The following is an 11,743-nucleotide window of genomic DNA, read 5'->3' on the forward strand; positions in this document are numbered from 1 at the left end:
AGACATCACTTTCCTGCTCCGACTGATGTGTCTCCCATGGTCTAACAGGGCTCTGGGGGGTTGATTATTGGGGTATCGCTCCTGTGGGAGTGTGGGGTGGGGTGACTATCCCATTTGGGTTCTGGTTTTAGGGGTGTAGATCTCCATGGTACAGGGGCATGTCTCTACCCCACTATGGTTATGAGGTTTCTCCTCTCCCCTCTCTGCCTGGGGGGCCCTCTCCCACCCCCCGTGGCTAAGGGGGCTCTCTGCTTGGGGTTCCCCGGGGCTATGTCCCACCCCGTGTGGTGTCCTCCCGAGGCCCGGGGAGGCATCCGGCGGCCCGGCGAGTCCTCCAGGCCCAGCAGAGGGAGCGGGCGGGCGCGCGCGGCGGCTCCTCGCTCGGCGGCTCCGGCTCCGGCTCGTCGCCCCACTGAGCGCGGCCATGGCCCGCCTGCTGCTGCCGGTCCTGCTGGGGCACGTGGCGGCGCTGGGCCCTTCGCTGGCGGGGCCGGCGGCCGCCCGGGTCGAGGTGCTGGCGCTGCGGGAGCCGGAGGAGGCCGAGCCGCGCTCCCCGGCCGCCGGGGGCTACACGCTCCAGGGGGCGCTGCTGGGGGGCCGCCCGGGCCCGGAGCGGGGCCCGCCGCCGCGGGAGGAGGCGATAGAGGGGAGCCTGCTCCTGGTACGGGCCTGGCCGCTCCGCGCCGGGGGCCCCATGCAGCCCTGGAGCGCGGGCCGGGGGGAGCGCGCTCTCTGGCTGGCTGGGGAGCGGCTCGGGGGCGCTGCCCCTGTCCCCAGGGAAGGGGCGGGCTGGCTGGCTGGGGGGGCCGGCCCACGGGCCTGTCACCTGTAGGGCACACGGGCTCCAGCCGAGCCCAGGCAGGCTGGGGCGGGCAGTGGCTCCTGGGCAGGTCCAGGCTGGATTTGGTCCCGGCATGGCCCGGACCCTGCGGTGCCAGGCGCTATACAACCCAGCACAGAGAAGGGCCCTGCCCGGGAGCAAGCACCGGACAAGAGACAACAGGTGGAGCCAGCCAGACCCTGGGACACAATGAGACAAACTGCTGGGCAAGGTGGGCAGCGGGCTCAGCCCCCACGGCCAGCCCTTGCCAGTTGTCTGGCAGGCAGCGAGGCAGAGGAGGCCGCGTGGCTTTGTGGATGGTACATGGAGCCCCTGCCAAGAGTGCGGCAAAGGGAGCATGATGCCTTGCTCATGGGCTGCATTTGGGGAGCTGGCTGCTAGGAACCTGCAGGCGAGTGGCTGGGCCCAGGGCCCTGAGATGGGCTAGGCAGCCCCCTGACAGCTTCTTCTTCTCCTGCAGATGGGAGATGCCGAGCCTGAGCTGGAGGGAGAGAACAGCTGGATTGCGGTGGTGCCGGTGGGGGAGGAGCAGGCAGAGATCCCGAGGGGCAGCAAGGAGGAGTCCTTCACCGCAGCCATGGTCAACAAGGTGACTCCCTGCTGCCTCAGTGGGTCATCCTTGGGCCACAGCAGTGCTCTCCTGGGGATAGCGGCAGCAGTAGCTTCCCCATGGCATTGCCCCCTGGGTACCCACTGGAGTATGGCAGTAGGGATTTCCTCCCCATGTGCCCCTTTGTGTGTGCCACGCAAAGGTGAAAGTAAGCTGGTCCGGTACGGCGTACCGGTAAGAGCCAGTACGTCGTACCGGATCGCACCGGCTTCCGTGGCCGGGATTAAAAGGGCTCTGGGCTCCCCGCAGCGGTGTGGAGCTCTGAGCCCTTCAAATCCCACCCGCAGTTCCGGTGGCCGGGCAGGGGCCGGGATTTAAAGGGCTCAGGGAGCCCTGAGCCCTTTAAATCCCAGCTGGAGCTGCGGTGGGGATTTAAAGGGCCCAGAGCGCTGCGGTGGCCGGAGCCCCAGGCCCTTTAATTTGCCCATGAGCCTCAGGGGCTCCCAGCCACCTCTGCAGCTGGGAGCCCCAGGTTGATTTAAAGGCCCTGGGGCTCCCAGCCACAGCCGGTGCCCCAGGGCCTTTAAATCTTGAGAGGCCCCACCTCTTACGATTGAGGCCACGCCTTTTCCGGATGAGGCCACGATCCCCTCAGGACTCCAGCAGGATCGGTAAATCCTGTAAGTTACTTTCACCCCTGGTGCCAGGGTCTCCAGCACTGGGTGTGTCCTATGACAGTGCCCCCTTGGGACCCGCAGTGTGCCCCTCTGGCAGTGGCAACCCTTTTATCTAGTCAGTCCCATGTTCCCTAGGACTGCCTGGCAGCAGGGGATCCTTGCAGCCGCTCAGCGAGGGCAAACTGGAGCCAGGCTACTCCTGCCTTGGAGTGACTTCCTGGAACGCCAGCAGCGGGCGGGAGACCAGGACTCCTCTTATCACTACAGGTTGGCTCACTGAACCTGAGTCAGAGGGTGACCCTCAGGAAAATCTCCTGGGTTTGGGGGGGAATGGCTTGGTTGCCCACCCACCCTGTCCTGAGGCTGCTGGGCCCAGCCTCCTATCTCCTTCCCTTGACCTCCATGTCTGTGTGTGGTCCATAGCGTGTGCAACTGTCTCTCTCCCTGGCCCTGTGCACTCTCCCCCCACAGATGAAGCGAGCCCTAGTTCTGGGAGCATCAGCCCTGCTCATTCTCGTGCTGAATCAGAACACGATCCGAGAGGTAGGAGCGTTGTGCCGGCTCCCCGTGACCCTGCCGTGGGGGCTCAGTGGCTGGCTCCATGGCCTTGCTGACATGTCTGTCGTTTTCCACCCTGCTGCAGATGGATGTGTCCCAGGTGCTCTCCAAGCCTGTGATTGTGATCCAGACCTCAGACAATGTCACCCGGCTTCTCGGGGCTCTGCTACGGTAAGAGACCGCCGGCGGGAATTGGGGGGGTGGGGGCAGCTGGAGAATGCCGAGGCCTTGCAGGGCTCGGGGTGTGTGTGCATGCACAAGCACTGTCAAGGGCTTCAGCAAAGCTGTGTGTGTGTGATCTTTAGGCTTTGTAGTGTGTGTGTGTGTGTGTGTGTGCATGTGCACACGCATTACCCCGAGCTCCAGAAAAGTGTGTGTGGGGGGTGAGCCTTAGCCCCATAGTGCCTGTGCTGGTATACACACGCTACCCTGGGACCCAGCCAGGCCTCTGTGTGTTCTCCTCAGCCTCCTTGAGGGCCCTGCCGGCCTGTGTGTGGTGCTGTCTGGGCTGCATTGTCGTCCCATTCACATGTGTGTCCCTTGGGTATGGCGAATCGGGGTGACCGCTCCGGGTCCTGTGCTTTGGGGGGACCTGCGCTTCAGTGTGCATGTGTCATGCGTGGGGCACTAGGCCAGCTCGGGGGGGGGGGGGGGGGGTTGGGGGGCCAGGCCAGCTCAGGGAGTTAGTGGGGGGCCTGGCACCATCAGCAGGGCTCGGCCCCGCACTCACCAGCGGGAAGCACACGTTGTATTTCTTCTTCTTGCTCGCCTGCCGCTGCACTGGCCACCAGCGTCCTAGCGCCGCCAGAACACACCAGCGCCAGACTCACTCCATCCATTGCCCTTGCGCCCCGAACCCCTCCCTTTTCTGGGACCCCCCAACACAGGGGGTCCCCTCACCCCTAGCATAGGTGCCTCCCTGTGAGACTCCATCGTCCCTTGCCCCCCAGTACTGGTGTCCCCTCCTCACACCAGATTTCACCTGCATAAAAAATGTTAAGGGGGGCTCCTACAGGCTGTTTTGTCCCGGGCCCCACACCCTCCTAGGGACAGCCCTGTTCATTCTCCAAGCCATTCAAACCTGGTACAGTGCCCCCAAAGGCCACCTTTGAGAACTGGGCTTTATACAACAAATGCTGAAAGGCACCAGGAGTGGCCAGCTCTGCTTCCTGCCAGCGTTTTTGTAGCAGGCATCTTCTGAAGTGGCAAGAAAATGAGGCCCAGAGCACTAGTGCTGAGAGGATCCTGGACCATGATGCTCAGCTGATGGGCTAAGATGAAAAAAGTTGTCCTCCATGTTCTTTATGGAGCCTGGCTTTGCTTAACAGCTGCCTCCAAGTGTTGGTGGGGCCTGGGAGAGCAGCTCCCTTGGTGATGGGGCCTCATGACTGCCTTGGGGTGGGGGCCCCATGGGGTAGAACACTGAGCACTTACAGCACTCTGCAGACATCTGTTTCACCTCTCAGCCCCCCCACAAGTGGGGGGGGGGGTCAGTGTCGTTGCCACCATTTTACAGGTGGGGAAACTGAGGCACAGAGTGACTTGCCCCAGGTCACTCAAGGAGTCAGTCCCAGTGCTCCATTCTCTTACTGCCTCCCTTTTGCCCTCTGTGTATGTGTCTTGGGCTCCATTATTTCCTATCAGAGGGGTAGCCTTGTTAGTCTGAATCTGTAAAAAGCAACAGCGGGTCCTGTGGCACCTTTAAGACTAACAGAAGTATTGGGAGCATAAGCATAACACCACCCTATACCGAAAACCCACCGACCGCTACGCCTACCTTCATGCCTCCAGCTTCCACCCCGGTCACACCACACGACTGCGAATGGCTTTCCAACTACAGAAGCAGTTTCTCCTCCCTTGGTGTTCACACCTCAACTGCTAGCAGAGCACCTCACCCTCCCCGATTGAACTAACCTCGTCATCTCCATACTGATTTATACCTGCCTCTGGAGATTTCCATTACTTGCATCTGAAGAAGTGAGGTTCTTACCCACGAAAGCTTATGCTTCCAATACTTCTGCTAGTCTTAAAGGTGCCACAGGACCCTCTGTTGATTATTTCCTATGTGGGTTCCATGGCTTCCTGGGGGCTTTTGTGCTGTCCTGTGACCCATAGCTCACAGGCAATCCTCTACATGAGAGGCAGGCTAGGGGATATTCCTGGGGCACCTAAGCTGCAGCCTGGGTGGTAGGATGAGGTTGTGGGCTGGGATCCCCCACCCACAGAACGTTGAGCTCTCCTCGTCCATGCCCCTTTGGGCTGCATGACTGAGGCGCCTGTGCCCAGGGAACCTGTGGGATTAACGCTGTTTTCAACTTTTGCTAACAGGGGGCTCCGGGTGACGGCCAAGATCACGTACCAAGCGATGCTGCTGGAGAACCTGGTACATAGTCTCAGCAGGGAGGGGATGGCGTGCGTACATGCATGCTCAGGGCTGGGTGCTCAGACTGGGGAATGTGTGTGTGAGATCATAGCATCCTGGCCTCATGCTTTCTCGAACCCAGTGTGAAATGGCCCGGCCCTGCTGGGCTTCTACCACTTCCCTTGCGAGCTGATTCCACAGCCAGACACACCTCACTGCCAAGGAGCAACTGTCTACCTCGATACGCAATTTATCTGGGCACACGTTACTGAATGTATTTATCCTCAGCCTCCTGAGAGATGGGGAAACACTATCTCCATTTTACAGATGGAGGAAACTGAGGCACAGAGTCGCTTGAATGACTTACCCCAGGTCACAGAGCCTGGGGCTGAACCGGAAATTGAACCTATGTCTCCTAAATCCTTGGTCAGTGCCTTACCCACTAGGCCATCCTTCCTTCCATCTCAGCCCCAACTTTCCCTTAACTTCACCCCATTACCCGGCTTTCTGTTCCCTAGGGGGCCCCAACTAACTGCAGACTCATGTCCTGTTGTCACTTAGCCACATTATAGACAGACATAGGCTCCCTCCTAACTTGGCCGCTTTCACTGCTCTACTCCAGGCTCCCTTCGCTTTGTCAGGATCTGTCTGGTAAAGCAGTGCCTGTTGAGGTGACCAGATGCCAGGCAAGCCACTTAGAGCAGGATCCTGCCCTCTTTGCTCTGTGACATGATGCTGTCTGTGTATGGCCTGTACCCAGTGCCATGTCGTGCTGCTATCTCCTGTTGCCCCTGCGTGGTCTCACTGTTGCCTCCATGTGTTGGTGTTGCCCTGCCCTGTCGCTGGCTGATGCATGGTGCTGTGTTTTCTCTGCAGGGAGTGACTCTCACGCTGTGGTCGACCTGTGGCCTGTCCCGGGGTGGGCTGTATGGAGAGTGGCAAGGAGTTATCTGCACAGGCGAGAACAGCTCGCGGGTCCAGGTTTGTGTTGCTGCTGGCTGAAGGGTGTCCCTGGGGTTCCAGGCACACAGTGCCTGCAAGTGGTTACATGTATGACCCCGGGCTCCCTGAGCTCCAGCAAGATAAAGAGCTCCATTCTATCTGGTGTCTGGAGCAGCCCATTGGTTAGCGTGGTGCTCTGTCAACCAGGGGATCAGCTCTGACTCCCGTCACGGGGCAGAGTCCCAGCCTCAGGTAGTGAAGGGAGGGAGAGATGTTCCTCAATAGCACCCCTAGGGGTGAATGAAAGAGCAGTAGAGCCAAGTACCAAAGGGGATCCCATCCTAAGGGGGGTGCTGCAGCTGAGCTAGGGGAGAATGGAGTCCCCAGTGTGTCCTAATGGCTCCTGTGTGCTGGCCCTGCAGAAGTACCTTCAGCAGCTGTGGAACACCATCCTGTTCATCGCCCTGATCCTGTGCACGGGTGTGATTGTGCAGGCCCAGCGGCAGTCCCGGCAGGGCCAGCAAGACCAGGACACCGAGGTGGGCTCACTCCTCTGCTCCTCTCCTCTTCGCTCCCATTGGGGACGTGCAGCTGGGAACTGACTCTGTGCTCTGCCTTCCCAGCTGGACCTCAAGCAGCACATCCTGCGGAGGCTGTCGGCACTGAAGACCCGGCGCTACCACCCTGGCAAACACCCCTGGAGCCAGGCCCGTGACATTGATAGCTGTGCTGTCTGCTTGGACCAGTTCCACAAGAACCAGGTAGAGCCTGGCTGGGGTGAGACGTGCTGGGGTCTTGGGACCAGTGACTTGTGCACCAGCCTTGCCAGACTGCTGCTAGGGACAGACACAGGAGGTCTGCGAGAAGCCTGCTAGCCAGTGGCAGAAGCTGGGCTGAAAAGTCATAGGCCAGTTAAAGCTATCGCCCCTAACCCAGGGCAGAACCTGGGTATGGATTCTCCTCTGGGCACAAGAGTTCCTGGCTATGTTCAGCTCCATCCCAGTGCTCCCTGCCTAGAGCAATCCCCACCCTCTGCCCTCACCTAGCAGGCTGCCAGCAGCTCCGCTGTGCCTGCCCCTTTCAAATACTTGCATGGTGGTTAGATGTCTCCCCAGCTGGCCTATCAGTGCATTCCACTGCAGCAGGGAGGCAGATACTGGGCTATCTGGCTCGCTGCTCTGGCCTGACACATCTCCAAGGCAGGGTGCTAAGATGGCTGCTGTGATGCATGTATTTGTCCCGGACATTCATTGCTTCGCCTCCTGCCCACAGTGTTTGCGGGTGTTGCCGTGTTCACACGAGTTTCACCGGGATTGCGTGGATCCGTGGCTGCTCCTGCAACAGACCTGCCCTTTGTGCAAGCACAACATCCTGGGTGAGAGTGGAGGGTGGCATCAGAGGGTGGCCCCCTCTACAGCTGCCTGTGCTGGCCCTGAGGCTTCAGGCCTCTCACTGTGATGTGGGCAAAGCCCTGCAAGTTCCTGGGGGCGGCTGCTGGAGGGCAGTGACTGTTGGGCTTATCCCAGCACAGCACCGTCAGACTGGGGCTGACCTGGCTGTGGATTCCTTTGACACCCCCCCCCCCCCCAGTGACATGCAGAAACGGGACAGACCCAGTAAATGAGCCTCATAGCTGGGATAACAGGCTGTCCACACATTGTGGCATAAATGTGAGGCCAGGTCTCCCAGCCACTGCCTCCCCAGGCCCCACCTTGGTGATCTCAGCATACTTGCAGTAGGGGGTCTGGGAGGTTTGGGGGCTGTGGGCTCTGGGAGAGGGGTGCGGTGTTGGGGGGGCGGAGGGACTCTGGGGAGGTGTGTTAAGTACACAATAACTGCATGCTTGGGTTTAGGATCCCGTGGCAGCTTCTTGCCCTGTTTTCCCTAGAGAGAGCTCACTGGCAGTGAAGGGGTTACTGACCCTCTTGATCTCCCTTCCAGGTAACTGCTGCGGTGAGAGCTAGCTGGCCTATGGACATACTGCGGGGATAGAGTCACCTGCACTCCAGGGGATGGGGGCACCAGGGAAGTGGCTCCATCAGCACAGCAGGTGGCTGAGCAGGGGGAAGCAGCAGCACTGTGCATGTGTCCCCAGGGCTGGGCAGACCCACAGCGCTGTATGCTCAGCTCAGCAGTTATCCCCAGGCAGCAGAGTGAGAACCTGAGCATTGCGGTGGAGAAAAGGTTCTACTCCCTTTAGAGTGCACTCAGACGGCCCTGTTTGGCAGGGGTAGAAGGCAGGGATGGATGTGGCCAAATTCTGACCTGTCTTAAATCCATGCAAGCCCCCCGAGATCAGGGAGGGCAGAACTTGGCCTCTGAGTATGTGTGTAGGGGGAGGGGGTGCATCTGGGCAGCTGATCTGTCAGTATTAGTGTAGCGTCTTTGGAGGGGTGGGGGTTGTGGGGGGCAGAAGCTAAGGAGGCATCTGAGACCCCCTCAGGGGAATAAGGAGGGGATGCCAGACTTCTTAGGCAAAGTCTTAAAGGGTTAGTGGGGAAGCTCCAGCGACGATGGGAGAGGCTGGTCCATGTGGCTGGTGCGAGCACTTTGCTGTAAGTCGATTTCCCTGTGCTCCCTGGGGCAGGCTAGTTTTTCCCCGCCCAGTGCTCCTAAGGGACAATTACTCTCTCCTTTTATAAATCTCTATTTTCTATACTCCCATGACTGCTGCTAGGAGCCCCTGGGCTGGCTCAGCTCTCAGTTACTCCTTGGCTATCTCAGCAGGGTGGCTCGGGTGTAACCGAAGGCAGCGCTGAGCCCCTCTCATCCCTCACAGAGTGGTGGCCCGCACCTGGAGCAGGGGAGGGGGCCTGGAAGCTGCGTTGATCTACCATCTTTCAACGTGCTTCCCTTCTCACTGGCCCTTGGCAGATCACCTTGCTGAAGGGCAGGGGCAGGAAGTGGGGAGGGTTTGAATGCTTGCTTTATTTATACTAACTTATTAGAGAGAATGGCATGAGGTAGCTGCGGGGCGGAACAATATCCGTGGCTGTGTTGCAGTGTCCAGGTCTTTGCTGGGAGCCCTGGCTGGGTCCCAGCCCCACTCAGCAGCCAGAGATTGCTGGATTTGATGCACTGTACATGTCTGTAAAGCCGCCTGCGCTATTAAAGCTAGAGCAAGGAGAAACCTGCACTGCTCTTGTTGCTGTTTCTTTTACAGAACAATCCAGCACTGATTCCCCCCCCTACTCCCTGCATGGGTTCAGTTTCCCTCTGCCTGGCTAGCAAGCCCCTTTCTCTCCTAGTCTCCAGCTGCCATTTAGAAAGGGTCCCTCCCAAAAGAACAGAAAAGTTGAAAGGGGTGTTTGCCATGGAAAAGAGCCTGGCTTGATTCTTGCTGTGAGTTCAAGGTGGTGACCTGGTTACTGCCTTGGCTGCAGGTTCAGGGTCCATAAAAATATCAGGCCATGATACATGCCAGACAGTAATCTTTGCTCACAGCGCAGGGATAGTGTGATCTCCAAGTTGGACACAGCAGTCCAGTAACTTGCCAGAGGGTGGATGTGGCCAAGCTGGTATCAGAGCTCAAGAGGCCCTGACTCCCAGTCCTATGCTTAGGCTGCTAGCCCATGCCTCTCTCCTAGAGCAAACCTTTGGGCACATAGCCAGCTCCCTTTGCCTTCCCCGGCTTCATCTGGATATGCAAATATACCTACCCAAGGGCCACACTGGTGAGGACTACAGGAACCTGCATGCAATGCAGCCTGGCTAGTCCGATGAAGGATCATGGATTTCAAGGCCAGAAGGACCATTATGATCATCTAGCCTGCCTTCTGCCTAGTATAGTACAGAGAATTCCACCAGAAGCCCACTGCATGCTGGACACTGTAGTTTCCACAGGCTGCATGCCATGACTCAAGCCTGGGAGTGTGGAATGTAGCGTAGAATGCAGTGGCATGGGCTTAGTCCTCTAGACTAGGCTAATGCACATCTGCTGAGCCTCACTTTGGTTCAGTTTTTAGGCATCTCTGCTGATGATGAATCTTATTGTGGGTTCCAATGACACTTAGTCTCCCTCAGTCCAGTAAACTGGTGCTATGGCATGAGATATGAAATGGGCACATGCCCCCTGCAGATGCACAGAGCTCTCCCTGCTGCTAATCTGTGCTGTTACCCAGATCGAGGAGGCATGTTGGTTGTGCTTTATTAAAAGCCCTCAGACAAATGGTATTGCCTAATGCGGGATAAAGGAGGGAGGAGAAATTGCACATGCAATTTCTTAAGAGGGTGTTGACCAACATAAAATAGGTGGTGGGAAGCCTCACGAATTGTAATAAAGTAATTGTCAGAGGCTCTTTAAGGAGTGGCTAAGCTTAAATGTAAAATACTAGTTTACTAACAGCTCTGTCCTCTCTCTGGAAACCAAGTCCTTTCCCTGTAGGGGCAAGGACGGTCTGATCTAAGCTAGTCTTTCATCTCTAACTTCTCAGAGCCTAACTTGGTAACAGACCCATTGAAAATGAATAGAACAGTGGATGCTTTTATATAGCAGTCACTCAATACAGTCCTTCCTGTTCTCCCCACCCCTTTTCTCGCAGTCATTTGCCAATTGCAATCTTACTGGTTAAAAGTCTTAACTCTTGAATCTTTTATTGCAACTCAACTCTCTGCTCTGTTTCCTCCTGCCCTTGCAGCACAATGTGCTGTCAAAACCCAACCAGGATGGGGCAGGGGTGTGCAGCGAGCACTGGATGTTAAACCACAGGAGGGGGGTATGATCCAGGCTGTGATGGAGTTCTTTATTCCTAGCCCCCCTAAGGGGCTCCTATGTGGGAACAGAGTGATCTCTCCTGCTGGAAGGTGGGAAAGCACACAGCCTTTTATATGGGTTCTGTCTTCATGAGATCCTCTAGATCCCTGAGAAGATCCCTCAGTCCTTTCGTCCTTCCCACCTCCTCCTGGACAGCCTCCCTCACAGCAGCCATCCTGCTGCTCCGGGAGGTCCGGCTGGTTCTCCTTGTGGAGCTGCCAATGATTCTTCCGCCACCAGAGGAGATGCTGTTTGCAAGGCGTGACGTCATAGAATATCAGAGTTGGAAGAGACTCAGGTGGTCATCTAGTCCAACCTCCTGCTCAAAGCAGGACCAATCCCCAACTAAATCATCCCAGCCAGGGCTTTGTCAAGCCGGGCCTTAAAAACCTGTAAGGAAGGAGATTCCACCACCTCCCTAGGTAACCCATTCCAGTGCTTCACCACCCGCCTAGTGAAATAGTGTTTCCTAATATCCAACCTAGACCTCCCCCACTGCAACTTGAGACCATTGTTCCTTGTTCTGTCTTCTGGTACCACTGAGAACAGTCTAGGTCCATCCTCTTTGGAACTCCCTTTCAGGCAGTTGAAAGCAGCTATCAACTCCCCCCTCATTCTTCTCTTCTGCAGGCTAAACAATCCCAGTTCCCTCAGCCTCTCCTCATAAGTCACGTGTTCCAGCCCCCTAATCATTTTTGTTGCCCTCTGCTGGACTCTTTCCAATTTTTCCACATCCTTCTTGTAGCGGGGCTACACAGTACTCCAGATAAGGCCTCACCAATGTCGAATAGAGGGGAATGATCACATCCCTCGATCTGCTGGCAATGCCCCTACTTATACAGCCCAAAATGCTGTTAGCCTTCTTGGCAACAAGGGCACGCTGGTCAACTCATATCCAGCTTCTCGTCCACTGTAACCCGTAGGTCCTTTTCTGCAGAACTGCTGCCTAGCCATTAGGTCCCTAGTCTGTATCAGTGCATGGGATTCTTCCATCCTAAGTGCAGGACTCTGCACTTGTCCTTGTTGAACCACATCAGATTTCTTTTGGCCCATTCCTCTA

The 11,743-nt window shown here is 57.4% G+C and overlaps 1 protein-coding gene across 3 annotated transcripts; it reads left to right on the forward strand.

Annotated features, from left to right (window-relative positions):
* Positions 1–327: 327 nt before the first annotated feature.
* RNF215 (ring finger protein 215) lies at positions 328–9,064 on the forward strand. Of its 3 annotated transcripts, XM_005278839.4 has the most exons (10): positions 328–661; positions 1,302–1,430; positions 2,540–2,611; positions 2,712–2,797; positions 4,955–5,009; positions 5,865–5,969; positions 6,353–6,469; positions 6,554–6,691; positions 7,203–7,305; positions 7,872–9,064. In XM_005278839.4, the coding sequence occupies exons 1-10, from the start codon at positions 425–427 to the stop codon at positions 7,892–7,894; spliced, it is 1,065 nt and encodes a 354-aa protein (XP_005278896.2). In that variant the 5' UTR covers positions 328–424; the 3' UTR covers positions 7,895–9,064. The 3 variants fall into 3 exon arrangements, with proteins under 3 accessions (XP_005278896.2, XP_042711981.2, XP_065424485.1); XM_042856047.2 differs by lacking the exon at positions 2,540–2,611 and having other exon boundaries at positions 330–661; XM_065568413.1 differs by lacking the exon at positions 7,203–7,305 and having other exon boundaries at positions 330–661; positions 7,872–8,065.
* Positions 9,065–11,743: the final 2,679 nt, after the last annotated feature.

The sequence above is a fragment of the Chrysemys picta genome, chromosome 15, assembly GCF_011386835.1.
Source record: "Chrysemys picta bellii isolate R12L10 chromosome 15, ASM1138683v2, whole genome shotgun sequence".
Classification (NCBI taxonomy): domain Eukaryota; kingdom Metazoa; phylum Chordata; order Testudines; family Emydidae; genus Chrysemys; species Chrysemys picta.

Coding starts and splice junctions, on each gene's coding strand:
- RNF215 (XM_005278839.4), top strand. CDS start 425: ATGGCCCGCCTGCTGCTGCCGGTCCTGCTGGGGCACGTGGCGGCGCTG. Junction 2,612..2,711: donor ATCAGAACACGATCCGAGAG/GTAGGAGCGTTG, acceptor ACCCTGCTGCAG/ATGGATGTGTCCCAGGTGCT. Junction 6,470..6,553: donor AGCAAGACCAGGACACCGAG/GTGGGCTCACTC, acceptor CTGCCTTCCCAG/CTGGACCTCAAGCAGCACAT.